The following is an 18900-nucleotide window of genomic DNA, read 5'->3' on the forward strand; positions in this document are numbered from 1 at the left end:
AAGACTGTTTAACACACAGTGAATAATTGATGAGCCAGCCCTGCCAACAGTCCAAGACATTCTGCAGCCCCTTGGTTCCAGCAGGCTGGAATTGCACAATAAGGAGTGAGCTGGCTTTGTTAAGAACTGGCTATGATGAATCCTCCTAAGGATGTGTTTTCTTTACTTGGCTGGACATGGTCAGCTCCTGTTCCCCTTTATAGGGAGTGTTTGAAGGTGCTTACATAGAATGTAGGTTAATTTCTGAGAAAGGGCAGTAGTGAGATTTGCCTTATCCAGATTTATTGTTGCTGTTGCAGTTGAATTTTTCTCTTAATGAAAGTTTTTTGTTTTTTTTTTTTGAGATAAGAGTCTCTCTCTGTCGCCCAGGCCGTAGTGCAGTGGTGGGATCTTGGCTCACTGCAACCTCTGTCTCCCAGGTTCAAGCGATTCTCCTGCCTCATCCTCCTGAGTAGCTGGGACTACAGGCATGTGCCACCACGTCTGGCCAATTTTTGTAGTTTTCGTAGAGACAGGGTTTCACCATGTTGGCCAGGCAGGTCTCGAACTCCTGACCTCGTGATCTGCCTGCCTCAACCTCCCAAAATGCTAGGATTACAGGTGTGAGCCACAGCACCTGGCTAAAGTTTCATATAGAAAGTAATTTACAAACTTCCTTCCCTCCCTCCCTTCCTTCCTTCTCTTCCTTTCCTTCCTTTCTTCCTTTGTTTTCTTTCATCCTGTCCTGTCCTGTCCTTTTCCTTTCCCTTTCCTCTTCCTCTTCCTGTTTCCCTTCCTTCCTTTTTCCTTTTCCCTTTCCTTTTCCTTTTCCTTCTTTTCTTTCTCTCTCTGCCCCTCCCCCTTCTTTCCCTCTCTCCCTCTCTCTCTCCTTCTTTCCTTTCCCTTTCTTCCTTTTCCTTCTTTTCTTTCTCTTTCTCTCTCTCTCTCCCTTCCCTCCCTCCCCTATCCTCTCCCCTCACCTCCCTGTCTCCCTCCCTCCTTCCCTCCCTCCTTTCCTTCTTCCTTCCTTTTCTCCCTCCCTTCTCCAGCCCCCAACCCCCCACTCTGTTGCCCAAGCTGGAGTACAGTGGTGCAGTCTCGGCTCACTGCAACCTCCACCTTCTGGACTTAAGCAATTCTTCTGCCTCAGTCTCCCAAGTAGCTGGGATTACAGGCGCCTGCCACCATGAGCTAACTTTTGTATTTTTAGTAGAGACAGGACTTCACTATGTTGCCCAGGCTGGTCTCGAATGCCTGACCTTAGGTGATCCATGTGCCTCAGCCTCCCAAAGTTATGGGATTACAAGTGTGAGCCACCATGACCAGCCCACAGTATGTTTTTTATTCTTACTTATTTTGCAGGTATTAGCTTGGGCTGGAGTGGCTTCATGTACAGTCAGCCTTCCATATCCAGGGGTTTTACATCTGTGCATTTCATATCCGTGTGTTCAGCCAACCTCAGTTAGGAAATAGTTGGAGCAGGAAAAAAACCTCTGTCTGTTTTGAACATGTACACACTTTTCTCCCTTGTCATTATTCCCTAAACAATACATTAAAGCAATTACTTATGTACCATTTACATTGTAGCAGGTATTATAAATAACTAGAGATCAACTAAAGTATATAGGAAGTTGTATGTAGGTTATATGCAAAGACTACACCATTTTATATCAGAGACTTGAGCATCTGTGGATTTTGGTATCCTCAGGGTGTCCTGGAACCAGTCCCCCTGCAGACACTGAGAGGCACCTGCATACCAGATTAAATCCCAGCTCAAAACTTAGTAACTGGAATTTTGTCCTCTCTGAGCCTTGGTTTATTCCTCTATCAAAGGAAAGGAATGGCTACCTCTTGGGTTGTTAATAGCAGTGAATTAAATAGAACAGGTAAATGGCAAAGGTAGATAAATAACATGTAATATATTGAAAAATTTCCCATTGAATATAAGTTGCCTTGATCATCACAATCGATGTAAAGGAGCACAATTGCTGCCTGTTACCATGTGCTCATCATCAGAGACCCAGGCAAGTCATAAGACTTATGCTACTGTTTACATGGCAGCTCCATCTCTGTGTCACAGGAAACTTCAAACCTTACATGTTTAAAACTATAATACAACTTTCCCTGCCAACCTGCTAAACATACTGTATTCCTTATACTTGTTACCACCATTTCTTGTTGCTCCAGTAAGAAACTTGATGATCATGATGTTTCCTTTTTTTCTCTCACATCCAGTAAATCATCTCATTTTACCAGTTGTACCTCCTAAGTAGGGGTCCCCATGCCTTGGCCCTTAGTGGGCACTGTCATTGCTTGTCTCTGCTGTTACAGAGGCTCCTTACTGGTCTCTTGGGTTTGTGTTATCCCCAGCTTTTCTCCCCACCTGCTTTTCAGCTTGCCTTTCCATGGGGCTACTGGAGTGTCTTTGCAGTATGCTCATCCGATCAGTGCATTCCCCTGCTCACAGTTTCCACAGCTCCCCATCTTCTGCAGCAGTGGTCCCAACAGTAGAGAGAGTACATCCATGTATAACCAACACCATCCAGGGAGGTGCACAAAGGCATTATTAGAGCATCTGTGTATTTTTTTTATTCTGAAAGAACAGTACAATAAACAATTGGATATCCTCCACATAAACTCAGCAGTTAAAATGTTGCCGCATTGCATATGTTTTCTTTACACAGACACTGTGCGCTACGCAGATCAGGATACTTTACTCCTAAATACTTAAGCATTCACCTTCTGAAAGATGAATTAGGACGTCCTCCATTTGTAACAATAATGCTATTATAACATGTAAGAATATCACTAATTTCGTATTATTATTGTTATTATTTTGAGACAAGGTCTTGCCCTGTTGCCTAGGCTGGAGTGCAGTGGTGTGATGTTGGCTCACTGCAACCTCTGCTTTCTGGCTCAAATGATCTTCCCACCTCAGCCCCCTGAGTAGCTGGGACTACAGGCGACACCACTATGACTGGCTAATTGTTATATTTTTGGTAGAGACAGGGTTTTATTACATTGCCCAGGCTGGTCTTCAACTCATGGGCTCAAGTGATCTGCCCACCTTGGCTTCCCAAAATGCAGGGATTATAGGTGTGAGCCACCACACCTGGCCTAATATCTGTTATTTATACCATATTCAAATTTCCTCAATGATTCTATAATTTTCTTTTTAAATTTTCCTGATTCATGATATGATCTAACACAGTGGCCTGCCTCCTGGGTGAGGGCTTCCTGCATCCCCAGCAGACTCACTTCTCTTTCCCCTCTACTCCTGCTGGCCATGCTTATCTTAGTTCTATGGGCAGTGCTCATTTTCATTGTCTGTCTGCTCATTAGAATGTAACCTCTTGGAGAGTGCTGTGTGTTTTATCATTGTATCCTCAGCATCTGACTCGGTGCTAAGATAAATATTTATTGAATAACGAACAAACGAATGATGTCTTGTTATATTCTTCTTTTCTTCCCTTTGTCCCGCTTTTTCATTTATAATCACAATTTTACTGCGTCCAACACACAAACCATCCCTAATACCTTTTGCATCTGGTAGACACTGGCGGTCTTGCAGAGTGTTTTAATATTGTCAAATTCTAGGCATGTAGCAGGGACAGGATCTCCTTTGTTTGGAAGCACTCAGTTTTTGCCCACACCTTAGCCATTTGATAAGCAAGGGTAGCCTCCCCCATGGGAGGTGTTTTTTTGTTTTCTGCATGGAAAGGGGTATGTGTCCTAGAGTCTTGCGCTTGACCACATGGTACTTAACGTGAATATGAGGCAAGAGAAATAATGTTTATGAAGAGTTTGTGTAGATCCTGTGTTTGCTAGAGCGGAGTGTACACGTTAGGGCATAGTACAAGAAAGATTGGGGCCGATTTGAGGAGCTTGAAGTAGAACTTAAATGCCAGGCTAAAGAATGTACACTTCTTTCCTAGAGTAATTTGGCAGCCATTGAAGGTTAAGGAGAGGATGGTCCCTCTTAGATGATCAACTGCCAGAGCCATAGTGCCTATCTTGGCTCAGCACATCTGAGAATGAAGGCCCTGGAACAGGGTGGTTTTGTCGGTCTTACCTGCAGGTTATTTCTGGAATCCTTTCTGTGTCTTGATAGGGCCACACATCACTGTCAGTCCTTGCCTCGGCTCCTGTTACACAGCTGCCATGCTCCTGTCACTTCAGCTCGTGTTCCCCAGTCTGTCTGTTTCTGGGAGTCCTGAGAGAACTGTTTAAAGCATAACTTCTTCCCCCTTACCTACCACAGCCCCCAAAATGATCTCCATTGTGCTTCCCATGTAGACTGATGCCCCAAGGTATCCCTCACTGAAGCTGATGAAGTCTCCAGTCTGTTCCCTGGCAGGGCTCTGTCGGTACCTGCTTCAGACCCCTTCTCTGTTTCCCTCATTTATTCTACACCATTCACACTGGCTTCTTTCTGAAGTTTATCAAAGTTGCAAACCTGTTTCTGCCTTAGGATTTTTGTACTTCTTGTGTCCTTTGCCTCAGACTTGTCTTACTTTCATTCCTGCCTTTATTCAGACCTCTCCTGAATGTCACCTCAGAAAAGACCTCCCCTGAACACGCTTGGCCTTATCCATCTCCTTTCTTTGCTTTGCTTTTCTTCATAACCTGTTTAGCTGCCTGACATGATGTGTGAATTCCTCATTTATTTGCCTTATTGCTCGTATTTTCAACCACTACATGAATTTCCTAATTTGGCTTGTGTGTTTTTTCTTAGTGTGTTCCTAGCACCAAAACCATGCTTAGCACACAAAAAGGACTCAGTAAATATTTGTTGCCTGAGTAGTTGAGGTGGCAACATTAAATCTCTCAGTTCTGCTACTTCCTTGGGCTTCATACTGAACCTGCTCCATATAGAGGGGATATTCATGCTGTCCTCATAAGGGCTGCTTACAATGTAAAGAGTCAGTGTGACCAGCACCGTGTGCTACGTGTGCGTGACAGCAGCTGTCTCATGACACTGAGGCACTGTTGACTGCCCTCTCCTAGTTTCTAGGATAGCTTCCTGTAGAATGAGTGACCACAGTGTCACGCAGAGACTAGTTTATCAGAAAGTGACTTAAGGGGCCCAGTTCTTCCCAAAGTGAAAGCTTTCCACTCATTCCACTCTTAGTGGAAGCAGAGTGCAATTGCAAGCTTTTCATTTTGGTAGAAAGACAGCTGCAGTTGGTCCTTTGTGACACCATTATCTGTAAGAAAGAAAAGCTGTGGCGGGTCGCTGCAGTGGTGGCTCAGTCAGAAGTGCAGTGAAAGCATTTCAGTTGGGTTTCAATGGACTTCTTGGGAATGAAGCAGCCTGATACCTTAGTTCAGGAACTATCACAGTGAGAAAAGAAAGAAAAACAAAATCTCTTTTACCTCCTGTTGTGCTTTTATACAATTACATTATTGAGATAAATTACCTAGCATTGTTTGGAGCACAGTAGAAGCTGAGTAACGGTTTACAAACCTGAACCAGGAGGATAACAGCATGTCACCAAAGAGATTCTGTTCAGTGAACCTTAATGAGGGATATGAAGTACCAAAAAAACCCTGAATTTAGGCTGGGTGTGATGACCTAAGCTGTAATCCCAGCAGTTTGGGAGGCTGAGGCAGGCAGATCAGGTGAGGCCAAGAGTTTGAGACCAGCCTGGCCAACATGGTGAAACCCTGTTTCTACTAAAAATTCGAAAATTAGCCAGGCATGGTGGTATGTGCCTGTAGTCTCAGCCACTTGGAAGGCTGAGACAAGAGAATGGCTTGAACCCAGGAAGTAGAGGTTGCAGTGAGCTGAGATCGTGCCACTGCTCTCCAGCCTGGGACATCTCACTCAGAGTGGCTGGCAGATTGCAAATCATCTCCTTCCACCTGAGTGCCCTCAGATAACAGCCAGCTCAGCTACCTGTTCTCATGGAGAAAAATCTTCCTGTGGCTCGGGGGACCACAGTATGTATAACAGGGCTTCTCTTTCTTCTAATTAGACCTATGATTTGAGTAGTTTGTCGGGGTGGAACTTGCTCTTGGGTCTCCCCTTCTCTCTGCTGCTGCTTTCTGGTCCCCTACTGACCAATTGGGAGGCTCCTGTCACAGATGATGGTTCAGCTGGTTGCAGCAGAGGGAAGCCCCTGCATCTGGCCAGGCATCCAGACCGTGTCCTGCCTCTCCTGTGTTTGGGTTTTTAGTTTCTTTGGTGGGGAGGGGCTGGTCTCTTCCAATTCTTCTTTTCCTGGACAACGAGCCTCATAGAGTTTAAGTCATTTGCCAGTCTTAAAACTGGTAGATGTTGAAACGTAGATTTGAATCCAGTTCTTCAGACCTCAAATTCCATTTTCCTTCTTGCTGATTCTCCTTAATTAAATGACATACGAGGCATTCATGTAGTCATATCTAGTGTTGTTCATCTACCCGTTGGGTCAGGAGTTTATATTTATCCTGGACTTCTGTTCTCAGCCCCACATGAATCAGTGTGTTACATTTTGCCTTCTTTTGTTTGTCTTTGTGTTTTTTGCTGAGTTCTTGTGTTTCTTTTCCTCAGCTCATACCTGGCCTTTGATGAGGCTTTCTGGTGGATCAGAATCCTTATAAAGAAGGAAGCAGGGATATGGAAGGTAGCAAGAAGGGAGTATCTGTACCTGGCTGGCTCAATTGATTAACATGCTGGAGGAATAGGTCTTGAGGGTTAAGATATTGGTCATTCACTTGGCATCCTCTGGAGCCCTCCTAGGAAGCTGTGTGGTCACCCTAGGTCCTGAGGCCTTGCCTGTTTACTGCTGTACTGCAAGTTGCAAGGCTGGCCCCCTTTCCTGTTATAGGGGGTGCTGAAGAATCAGAGCCTCCTCAAGCACCCTGATTCCACAGCTCATACATACCCCAACAGACATTTAGTTCATTTCAGCAGTGTTCAGCTTCAACAAAGGGGCTCTCCTAGGTAGGCTTTTATGTTAGTCCATTCTCACATTGCTGTAAAAATACCGGAAACTTGGTAATTTATAAAGAAAATGGGTTTAGTTGCCTCACAGTTCTACAGGCTGTAAAAGAAGCGTGGCTGGGGAGGCCTTAGGAAACTTTTTATCATGGTAGAAGGGGAAGCAGGCATCTTACATGGTGAGGTGTGGGTGCCAGGGACCCTGATGTCTTGCAGTGTCCAAGGAACTGTGTGTTATTGGGAGTGATTTGCCAGTGTTCTTTCTGTCTTCGTGTTCCTTGTAATAATGCACCAGCGAGCTCGATCCACAGCCATGAGAGGATGGACTCTGACACCATGAAGAGCTGCCTTAAAGTTGCAGACAGGGAGACAGCAAAGCTGGGTTGTTCTAGCGCTGACCCGGACCCGAAGGAGCTGAGGAAGAAAAGTGAAAGGGCAAGGCAGTGCCCATGGCGTCCTGTGGGCAGCCCAGTTTGCTCTTTCGTGCAGTATTTTCCTGAGGTGTGGAGACCAAGCAGTTTTAATTCTGTCAAGTTTAATTTACAGTATTCCAGGCCTAAGTGATCATTCCATCACTCTTTAGGAAAGGAGACTGACGCTGGCAAACTCTGCTCACGCATGTAAACCACTTATCCCAATCACTAACTGTCCTGCTGTTTGCTCATGCCAGCAAAAACCCGGGCGGCTGACTTGTTGGTGAATCCCCTGGATCCACGGAATGCAGATAAAATTAGAGTAAAAATTGCTGACCTGGGAAATGCTTGTTGGGTGGTAAGTAAAGTTTTCTTTTTAAAACACTTTGGTCATGATTCTATGTGCAAAGACACTTTTTGAATGTCTGTGTTGCTCTGTGGTAATGCAGTCTGTTCCCTTCTAGCATAAACACTTCACAGAAGACATCCAGACGCGTCAGTATCGCTCCATAGAGGTTTTAATAGGAGCGGGGTACAGCACCCCTGCGGACATCTGGAGCACGGCATGTATGGTAAGGATGGCTTTGCCCTTTGCTGCCATGGAAATTGGCTCATTCCTTTCACACTCTGGATGGGGCTGAGTCTCTCTGGGGCATGTCTCCTCAGTTTTTCTGACTATAAGGGTCATCCACCTTGGGCTGGGTGAGGGGAACGTTTCTGCCGCAGGAATCTTAAGAAGTGTAAGGATCCTTCTTAGGCGGGCCCTGGGTGTAAGACTGCCTGAGGCAGGCAGGTGGGAGCCCTCTAGGTAGCCTCTCCTGTGGCAACCAGACACGCAGGGTTCCTCACCTCTTCCTGACTGGAAGGGATTTCCCCAGATGCCAACGCATAACCTCTCTTCCCTTATAAAGCAAGAGCTAGAGGATATTTTGGCTTATTCTAGGATGTCTGGCCCTTTCTGAGATGGTGGCAGCAATGCCCACTCCCTCTGACAGAGTCTTTTCCCACAGTGATTGTGATGACGGCTTCCACAGGGCAGCAGAAGCATCTTCTTTCCCTGGTCAGGACTGTTTTGCTGAGGTTTGGTGCCACCCAGTTGCACTGTGTCTAAACTCCCCTGGCCCTGCCCGGGCATCTATCAGTCGTTGACCCTGCACCTGTGAGTTGGTGTACACAAGGGGCCCCGTGTCTGCAAACCAGTTCCTGGTTCTCTTCCTCTGCCCTGTTTCCTGGCCCATTGAGCACCTTTTTCTCAGTGGGCTTTACTTAGTTGTTCCATGTTGGGAAAGGTGGGTTGCCTGCTGTGGGGTTTCATGCTTTTCCTATTCCATATTGTTTTTTATCCACATTTCCTCTAGTATTTGAAAGAAAGGGCTTGTGTGGAAGACTTAGCATTTTTCTTTTCTCTGAAAAAAACTAATGCAGAATAAATATATTAATTTTATGTTATTTAGAGGTTAACTTAACAATTCTCTTGCATTTACTGTGTTTCATCTCCTCTAATGCTCATGTAAAAGCATTGTTGAGCAGATAGTGCCAGCTGATAGGAGAAAAAGGAGATGCTTTATGTCTTTCGTCTTTGACTCAGCATGATCTGAGTCAGCACATGGTCAGATAGGTCCTGAAACACCCGGCCTTTCTATTCCCTCATTTGCTTTTATGGATAATACCAGATATTAATGTTTAAATTAGTAAAGGTGTTAAAGTTTTTCTGTATCAAAAACCAAGTCCCTGCCTTAGCTAGGTATAGAAAAGAATGGTTAAAGGAACTGGTGGACAGTGATGGTTACTTTGAATTTAGGGAGTGCTGTGTGGAGACGCATTTGACCCCTCTGTGACCCTAACAGGCAAACTGAGACCTGGGGGAGTAAGCGGAACAGGATCTGTGGGAACAATGAGTGGGAGTGTGGGAAGCAGGGGCCACTTCAGGATGTGGGGAGCGTAGGCTCAATGGCCACCAGCAGCAGGGCTGCCCTGAATTAGGTGCAAGAACTCTTTCAACTCTGAAATGCTGTGCTTCTAATTTGGGGTATTAAGTTTGGTGATATAACCAGAAAAGTAGGACACAGTCATGGATGTAGTGGGATAATGAAGCTGTCAGCACAATTTTATACCAGGTTATCTGTCCTTCCTTCCATTAGATGGTTTGTCCCTCCATACAATTTCCTGTCCTGTTTACTTACTGAAATGCTTTTGCTGTGAACAGTGGCATAAATACCAACAACAGGTTCCCAAGGACAAGCCTTCTCTGTCTCCTCACCTGCCCCCTTCCCAAGAATTAAGCATAAGCTCCCTTAGCACTGGCAGGGCTGCTTATGAGGTTTTCTTTTTTAGTTGGTTGTCATAAGGCAGATCTTCTTTTTCTTTTTTTAGGAAAGGGGCAGGCCTTCATTCCCTGCCTCCCCCACCCCCAAAAGTCATGGCTTTAGAGGTTTCTTTTGTTTTTCGTAGGTAACCTAGGAGCAATGAGGCAGTGTTTGGTACCTCCACTGTTTTGTTGTATTGTAAAAATAATACATTTAATATATTAAATTAGACCTCATAATACCAAGCTTGATGGTTAAGCCTATAGTCTTTGAGAGTTTTGTTTGTTTAGAGACAAGGTCTCACTCTGTCACCCAAGCTGAACTACAGTGGCACAACTGTGGTTCGCTGCAGATTCCACTTCTCGGGCTCAAGTGATCCTTCTACCCCAGCCTCCGGTGTAGCTGGGACTACAGGCACACGCCACCACACCAAGCTAATTTTTGTATTTTTTGTAGAGATGGAGTTTCATCATGTTGTCTAGGCTGGTCTTGATCTCTTGAGCTCAAGTGATCCACCTACCCTGGCCTCCCAAAGTGCTGGGATTACAGGCATGAGCCACTGTGCCCTGCTGTCTTTGAGTTTTATAAACAGCATCAAATCTCACAGAGACTCTGTTGGGAATGAGAGCTGATGGGTGGTAGCCAGGTTCCCTTGGCTCTTGTCAGGGAGGAGAGCTTTAGGCTCTGCAGCTGGAGAAGCACAACAGAATGAGGCACTGCAGCGAGGGTATGTCGGTTTTGAATCTCTTTCACTTTTCTTGAGTTTTACTTTTTCTTGAGCTTTACACCTTCCAGGTGTAAGTACATGTAATCCGAAACTTCTTTGTGGTTGAAGCGTTGGTTCCTTTGCATTTATGTGTTAGAGGCCCTGGTAGGACTTTTTATGAGCTCCATGGTAAGTCCAGGTCAGTGCCATAGAAACAAGAAAAGCTGCTGGGCACGGTGGGTCACGACTGTAATCCCAGCACTTTGAGAGGCCAAGGTGGGCGGATCACGAGGTCAAGAGATCAAGACCATCTTGGCCAACATAGTGAAACCCTGTCTTTACTAAAAATACAAAAAAATTAGCTGGGCGTGGTGGCGCGCGCCTGTGGTCCCAGCTACTCAGGAGGCTGAGGTTTGCGGTGAGCTGAAATTGTGCCACTGCACTCCAGCCTGGCGACAGAGCAAGACTCCGTCTCAAAAAAAAAAAAAGAAAAGCCATTCCAACCAACTTAACCAGACTTCTTAGACGCTTTCACATTACAGAATAGCTAGGTGATCTTATTTGTTCAGAATCAGGGTACTTTGGCATAGGAGAACATTTTAGGAGAGAGGCACTTGGTCTCCTAAGAGTTCACAAACAAGTAAGTCCAGGGAAAAGCCGTTGAGGGGATTGGGCCAAGTACAGAAGAAAGAACCCAAAGTTCCCAGGTATGAAAAATAATAATAAAGGTAATACTTGGGCCCAGTGGGGTGGTGTATACCTGTAATCCCAGCACTTTGGGAGACCACGGCAGGTGGATTACTTGAGGCCAGCCTGGCCAACATGGCCAAAACCCATCTCTACTGAAAATACAAAAATTAGCCGGGCATGGTGGCATGTTTCTGTCCCAGCTACTTGGGTGGCTAAGGCAGGAGAATCGTTAGAACCCAGGAGGCCGAGGTTGTAGTGAGCCAATATTGCGCTGCTGTATTCCAGCCTGGGTAATAGAAGGTTATACTGGAAGTAACTTACTGAGTTGAAGGCAGAGTGTTTTCATTGTAATGTACATTTGCCCTATTGCACATGTCATATTGTTAAGAGAATCTAGTCACTCGCCAAAGAACCAAAAATAGGTAGCATTACAGCCTCCATCTTCCTTCTTCCTTTAAAAAAAGAAAATATTATTTCATTGATCGGCTTCTATACATGTTTTCTTGGAAATATTTGGGTGCTAGAAGCCGTGGTGGCTCAGGCCAGTTGTCCTGGTGCTTGAGGAGCCGAGGCTACGTGTTCGAGGCCAGCCTGGGCAACATAAGAACCTCTCATTCGTTTAAAAAAAAAAAAAAGGAAATATATGGGTGCTAATTCAAAATGATCATTTTTTTCAAAGAATATGTAGCTGACATATTTTGATAGTAAGAAATATGTACAAAGCTGGGCGCAGTGGAGTGTACCTGTAGTCCCAGCTTCTTTGGAGGCTGAGGGAGGATCATTTGAGCCCAAGAGGTCAAGTCCAGCCTGGACAACATAGCGAGGTCCCATCTCTAAAAAAATATAAAAGAAAAAGAAATATATGCAACCAGCTTTAAGTTGTTTTGAAAATTAATTAAAAGAGTTAGCATAAGGCTCCAGGCAGGGTTTGAAAAGCAGCTGGAGCTTGCTTTGGAACTTGATCCAAGCTTTTCAAGTCCTTGGTGTCCCATTAGGGTTTTCAGATTTTTCTCTTAGCTTATAAGATACTGAATTGATTATTTCTTAGGCTAGAAAGACTCTCCTGGTCATTAAGGATGTAATCCAGTTGTTCCACGTGGATTTGGGGCCAGTTGTGAGGTTTTCCTGCCCTCATCTGGGATTGGCCCAGCTGTCTTTTTTGTTTATTGGGTGGAAAGAAGAGGCCCTACGTGAGGGCCTTCCTGGGTTCTCTGCTGGTGCCTTCATGCATCCACAGTGCTGGGACCACCAGCTCACCGTGCTGAGATGTGACATGTCCATGTCCTGCTCAGACCTATGCCAGGTTCAGGGCAGGGATCCTGATTTCATAAGCTAATGTTCATCACACGGACAGCTGGCAGCCATCTTGTCACCATGCTTCCTTCCTTTAACTGATTCACATGCAGTCTTTTAAAAAAAAAAAAAAATGGTGAAAAGATGTACCCACTCTTGGTTTGTTAAAGGCAGTCCTAGGAGAGGTGGCCCCTTACCCAGGCAAATGATTCTTCCCTTAAGGGTGCTTTCCCAGCACTGTGTGGTCATTAAAAGAAAAAGAAGGTAGGTTGATGCAGTGAAGTTTCCACAGTGCTGACTCCTTGGGGTGGGAGTGGCGAGGGCAGTCACAGATTCACAGGCACCAGTGACTGGGCCTCTGAGCACCTTTTGGGACAGCAAGATATGTTCAGAATAGAAGCTGCTGTGAGAAAAAACAGAAATGGGATTTAGCTTATTCTTTTTTTCACTTTTAAAACATACTGTTCGATCAGCAGAGTAGTAGCAGTTACCATTTTTGTATATTGTTACCAGCTTAAACTCATGCCCTTAAGGTTTTTTTTGTGAGCAAGTTAAATGGGAACAAATGGTCTTCCCTACATGTGGGTATACTGAGGGACAGCCAGTGGCCACCCAGGAAGCCAGTGCTCCGTGACATCCACCAGAGGGTCTGTAAGGCCATCTGCTTCCTCTGGCCTTGGGGAGAAAGAGGGTCTTTTTTGTTTCCAGGTTTCCTTTGGTTGAGTCAGAAATGAGTGAAATGACAAAAATAGATGATAAGATGCTGAAAACAGTCCTTGATTACTAAAACATGAAGATCTTTGCCTAAAGGACACAGCAGTGTCTGCTGTACAGAGGCCAAGGCTATTACAATGGTTGAGGCAGGCGCTGGAGTCACATGAGCCTGGTTGAGTCCTGGGTTGAACTCTAGTTCTACTACTCATAGAAGGCATACCATTCTTTGGCCAGGCCTGCACACAGGTGTGGCTGACTCACTGTCATTTTGGTTTTGCTTCCTGCAAAATGAACAGAATACATAGCTCTTATATCTTTCCTTAGAAGCAATGTAGGGCCAGGTACTGTGGCTCATGCCTCTAATCCCAGCACTTTGGGAGGACGAGGTGGGAGGATCACCTGAGGTCAGGAGTTGAAGACCAGCCTGACGAACATAATGAAACCCTGTCTTTACTAAAAATACAAACAATTAGCCGGGCATGGTGGCACATGCCTGTAGTCCCAGCTGCTTGGGAGGCTGAGGCAGAAGAATCACTTGAACCCAGGAGCCCAGAGGTTGCAGTGAGCTGAGATCACACCATTGCACTCCAACCTGGGCAACAGGAGCAAAACTCCATCTCAAAAAAAAAAAAAGAAGAAGAAGAAATGTAAAAATACTTCTGAAACTTCCTTGAATGTGGAAGAAAGAAAATAGTGCACTTTCGGGAGGTTATTTTGTTTGATTCTGTTCTTCATAAAGTGGTGGTCTCTTCTATAAGGAGAAAAAGCTGTTGACTTGGGGGCCATTCTCTGAAGTGCTTAGCATGTCGTCTGTTGTATCCTAGGCATTTGAGCTGGCAACGGGAGATTATTTGTTTGAACCACATTCTGGGGAAGACTATTCCAGAGACGAAGGTGAGTAGTGGTGCCTGCTGAATATCTCGGTCTAGGTCTCCTGCCAGCCCTGAACTTCAGTAGAGTACCGTATTTTTGTACTGAAATAGAGCCATGTTTTGGTTTTCAAACACCAAATTCAGACGCTTTTCCTTTGAGTTTGACGCCCCCCTCAGTCTCAGTGAATGGGCAGAGCCTGCCTGGCACAGGCAGCACTCCGAGAGCCCTCAGGGGCCTATGCCAGTGGCTCTTCCTGGCCTTGCACAGGGCAGGAACCCAGCTGGCCAAGAGAGGACAGATGATGCAGACCTGAAACCTCTCTGTGGTCCTTTTGAGACTGATATGCTGCCCATTTTTCTGTCCTGTTTGGGAGCTGAGCTGAAGACCCAGAAATTCTGGCTTGAATTCCATCTGTAAACCTGACCATCTCCATGCTTATTTGCTTGCGATGCTGGGGTGGCCTGGGGTGAGCTGGCCTCCGTAACGGTTACTGCTCCAGACGGTGCCTGAGGCCTGCTAATCCTACAAGCCTCTGCATGGATGTGCTGCAGACACTGTTGATTTGAATCTATTTCTGATTTTTTACTAATTTCAATTTTTCCCTCTTCTTTTATCCCGTCCTTCCCTTTGCCCCTCCCATTCCCATATCCTTTTTTTCTCTCCTCCATAGACCACATAGCCCACATCATAGAGCTGCTAGGCAGTATTCCAAGGCACTTTGCTCTGTCTGGAAAATATTCTCGGGAATTCTTCAATCGCAGAGGTAGTACCTCTTCTTTTTGAAAAGCGCCACGATGCAGACAGAAACGGAAGAGCAGCTGCTGAATTTAGCATTAATGGTGACAAAGGCATTTCTCCTAAATTCAGAAAGCAACCCAGCAGTATTACTATGCTGGAAGTTGTCAGGGAAGACCACATTTAACCCTGTGCTGTGGTCACCCTGCTCATCAGCCCCTCTCCAGGCCCTCCAGCTCTGGGTCCTGAATCCAGCCATGTGGGGAAGACCTGTACTTTTGGTCATTCAGGTTGCGCTCTGTTTCTGTCTGCGCGGGCGGTGGTAGTGTCTGCATGCAGTGTACTGATTAAACTGTCGTGTGTTTCTGTTTTGCTGGCAATGTTTCCCAATGCAGATCACATAGCATTGATCATTGAACTGCTGGGGAAAGTCCCTCGAAAATACGCTATGTTGGGGAAATATTCCAAGGAGTTTTTCACCAGAAAAGGTAACGGTATTTATGCAACGCTAATTTTCAGCATAGTCTTCTCCCAAAAGGAGAAATTGTGCATTCATGATTGGGCAGTGCCAAAAGATCTGGATTTTCACAGCTGGGGAATTCTGCCGAAGAAAGCTCTCAAGAAATAAACCTGACCCATCTGATTCCTGGAGTAAGAACTTTGTAAGAGAACAGCCTTCCTAACAACATTTTTCTCCTCCACCTGTCTCTTTTCTTACTCCAAGTTACCAATCTATGTATTATTATATTTATGGAAAGGCGTTTAGGTGATTATTAAAAGCCAGCTAGACTTACCTTTCCATTTCTCATGTTCAGGTACTATCTTTAGTGGAACAGAGACTTGACTTAATGAATGTCCAGGGACATGGCTTTTGGTCAGCCTGTGGTGGGTATAGGCCTGTGAAACGCTGCGTACCTCACATTCTTCAAAATCACATCCTGTGTTCCCACTGTTTTGTGTCACACTGTATTAAGGTGATTATTTTCATGTTGTAGTTCTTACTGATCTTCCAACTGTTTATTTGCCCAGTGTAGTCCCCAGTGATTAATTTATAAAAACACCCCAGAGCCCCAGGAATATTTTTAAAAGAACCTCTCCTAACTGCTATATTGTTTTTTTTTTAAGTTGGAAGTCTCGTTCTGTTGCCCAGGCTGGAGTGCAGTGGTGCGATCTCAGCTCACTGCAACTTCCACCTCCCAGGTTCAAGTTTTTCTCCTGCCTCAGCCTCCCAAGTAGCTGGAATTACAGGCGTGTGCCACCATGCCTGGCTAATTTTTTTGTGTTTTTAGTAGAGATGGGGTTTCACCATGTTGGCCAGGCTGGTCTCAAACTCCTGACCTCAAGTAATCTACCCACCTTAAGCCTTCCAAAGTGCTGAGATTACAGGTGTGAGCCACTACAACCAGCCTGCTATATTTTTTTGTGATGAGTATAGTTGGTCCTTTTACTTCATACTTTTCCAGGTTAGATTTTTTGTTTTGGGATGCAACATCCCTTAATAAAGAACTTTTAAAATTGATGTGAGTAGGACATGGGATTTTAGAAATTTCTTTGAAGTCCCAGATACTCTGTCTCCCTTACTTAAATGGATTTTCGCTCTTGTTTCCCAGGCTGGAGTGCCGTGGTGCGATCTTGGCTCTGCAACCTCTGCCCCTGCCCTCCAGGTTCAAGCAGTTCTCCTGCCTCAGCTTCCTGAGTAGCTGGGATTACAGGTGCCTGCTACCATGCCTGGCTAAGTTTTTATATTTTTATTAGACACAGGGTTTCACCATGTTAGCCAGGCTGGTCTCAAAGTCCTGACCTCAGGTGATCCACCCACCTCGGCCTCCCAAAGTGCTGGGATTAGAGAGGTGTGAGCCACCACACCTGGCCTCAAATTGATTTTTTATTTTCCTATGATATAAGGAATTTTTGTGGAGTAGTAATCTTTATTACTCACTTTGGTGAGGTTTGGCTAACCAGTCCTTCTATTTTTCTTTAAATTATGTTTCCTTGTTAAATCTACAAGACTTGAGAACTGACTGTGCTAAAGATGGTGGTTTCCTGCTGTACTTACTCTGGGCAAATTGACTACACCTCTTAGATTTTATAGGGTCACCTGGTGAAGGCAATTTGTGAAATATATAATTTGATGTAATTATTTATCTCATTACCTCTCAGACTCATCATCGGTAAAAAATGATCAGGAAAAACCATTTATCAGACAATCTGTAATTATTTTTGGTTCTGATAATCTGGTCTTTGAATCTAGGCCGTGTTTGCCAGGTACAGAGTTGCCTTCTTACATGGAGACTCACAAGCACAGGCCCAGCTGGAGTCAAGGGCAGGAAAATGGTTTTGCTGTGAAACTGTGTTGAGTAATGGAGCTGGGGCTCCCACCTGCTGTGAGAATGGTACATCAGGTCGTCTCTGAACTTCAGCTTCCTCATCTGTCAACAGGGGTTCTTTCAGGTTGGCCTTTATCCTTACAAGAAGGTATAAGAGGATGGCTGTACAGCACTGGGCACAACCATAGCTGTTGTTATTGCTAAAGAAAAGCTTTGAACAGGAAAACACTGGAAGCCTATGAACGTCTATACAGCAATATTACTGAGAGAACAGACTGAGTTTCCCTGGAAACTTACAGAAAATATTATTTGAAAATAATTGGGCTGGGTGCGGTGGCTCATGCCTGTAATCCAGCACTTTTGGGGGCTGAGCAGGTGGATTGCTTGAGGTCATGAGTTTGAGACCAGCCCAGCCAACATGGTGAAACCCCTTCTCTACTAAAATACAAAAATTAGCTGGGTATGTTGGTGGGTGCCTGTAATCTCAGGTGCTCGGGAGGCTGAGGCAGGAGAATTGCTTGAACCTGGGAGGCAGAGGTTGCAGTGAGCCAGGATCATGCCACTACACTCCAACCTGGGTGACAGAGTGAGACTCTGTCTCCAAAAAGAAAAAGAAAATAATTGAAGCAAAAGTTGGGAATTGTTGTGGCCTGGGATTCAGTACGGCTTGGGGAATTTTTTTTAATTGAAGTCATACCCCTCCTCCCACATTTCAGAATGTTTCCAGAGCTGGTCGGGGAGATGGCTTGGCCCTTGATGGGCTGTGGCTAGTAGGTGACTTGCTGTGAGCCCCCAGCTGTGGGTCAGATGGGAGTTGGGCCTGGTCTGTCACAGAAAGAGAGAACATGATTGACTTGCAATGCTCTAGAGGCGAAGGAGAGACCTGAGATACAGGGGCCACAGCACCTGCTTGGGCACCATGGTTTGCTGAGCCTCATTTTCCACTGCGGTCAACTGGCACGGTGAGGACCAACAGTAAAGGCACTCAGGAACTATTCCTTTAATTGGAACCTTTCCTGAGTAACAAGAAGCCACTTTGAGTGACCTAGCTCTACATTTATCTATTTTTTTCTGAGATGCAGTCTTGCTCTGTCACCAGACTGGAGTGCAATGGCGCAATCTTGGCTCACTGCATCCTCTGCCTCCTGGGTTCAAGCAATTCGTCTGCCTCAGCCTCCTGAGTAGCTGGGTCTACAGGTGACTGCCACCATGCCCAGCTAATTTTTGTATTTTTAGTAGAGACATGTTTTCACCATGTTGGACAGGCTGGTCTCCAACTCCTGACCTCAGGTGATCTGCTTGCCTCGGCCTCACAATGTGTTGGGATTGCAAGCGTGAGTCACTGTTCCTGGCCGTGTGTTTGTCTTTAACTGTCTCTTGAGGGGATCGAGGATGCCATACTGTGCACAGCGGCAAGGAGGGAAAGAGGAACAAAAAGAGAGGCCTTGAACAGTGAGAAAGTGAAGTCACTGAGTTGTTGGAAGGGTCCTGTAAGCGCCTGCAGGCGTGGAGGTGGTGTAGGCATCTGCTCTTGGGCTGTCACTCCTGTGGTGGTTCGTTTCAGTGAGAGCGGCCTGCATGTGGCCCTTTATGGCTGAAAGGCAGCTTCCACTTGGGCCTTTCTGTCAGTACCTTTGCTCCCTGGGACAGCTCGTGGATGTGCATCTCCTGGTTACTGCCTTCATCACCACATATAATTAGAACTTGTGTGATTGAGTTGTTTTTTGAGCAGCTTATTTGAAAGTAACCTGCAGAGTTAAAATGCATTTGGCATCCTTCTTAATGACAGACCAAAAACATTTTAACATTAACTTCATTAACGTCCGCATTTGTGTGGGCAGGTATTTCCATTTCTCTTGAACATACATGTGGAAAGTTTAAGTATAAATTTTCTAATTCTGTAGTAACTGTAACTCTTCTTTCCTTTTTTTGGATGTAAGAG

General features: G+C 45.3%; 1 protein-coding gene across 9 annotated transcripts in view; it reads left to right on the top strand.

The window, feature by feature from the left end:
* SRPK2 (SRSF protein kinase 2) overlaps positions 1–18900 on the top strand; it is a 268787-nt gene that overhangs the window by 241596 nt on the left and 8291 nt on the right. For 7 of the 9 annotated variants that reach the window (XM_064374671.1, XM_064374679.1, XM_064374692.1 and 4 more), the window contains 4 exons: positions 7572–7672; positions 7779–7886; positions 13848–13917; positions 14567–14659. In XM_064374671.1, the coding sequence (XP_064230741.1) occupies positions 7572–7672; positions 7779–7886; positions 13848–13917; positions 14567–14659 (372 nt within the window). Of the gene's footprint in view, positions 1–7571; positions 7673–7778; positions 7887–13847; positions 13918–14566; positions 14660–15026; positions 15120–18900 lie in introns of all 9 variants that reach the window. The other 2 variants (XM_064374696.1, XM_064374672.1) reach the window with 2 other exon arrangements.

Source organism: Aotus nancymaae, unplaced genomic scaffold (genome assembly GCF_030222135.1).
Source record: "Aotus nancymaae isolate 86718 unplaced genomic scaffold, 86718_ANA_hifiasm-v0.15.2.pri h1tg000002l, whole genome shotgun sequence".
Lineage (NCBI taxonomy): Eukaryota > Metazoa > Chordata > Mammalia > Primates > Aotidae > Aotus > Aotus nancymaae.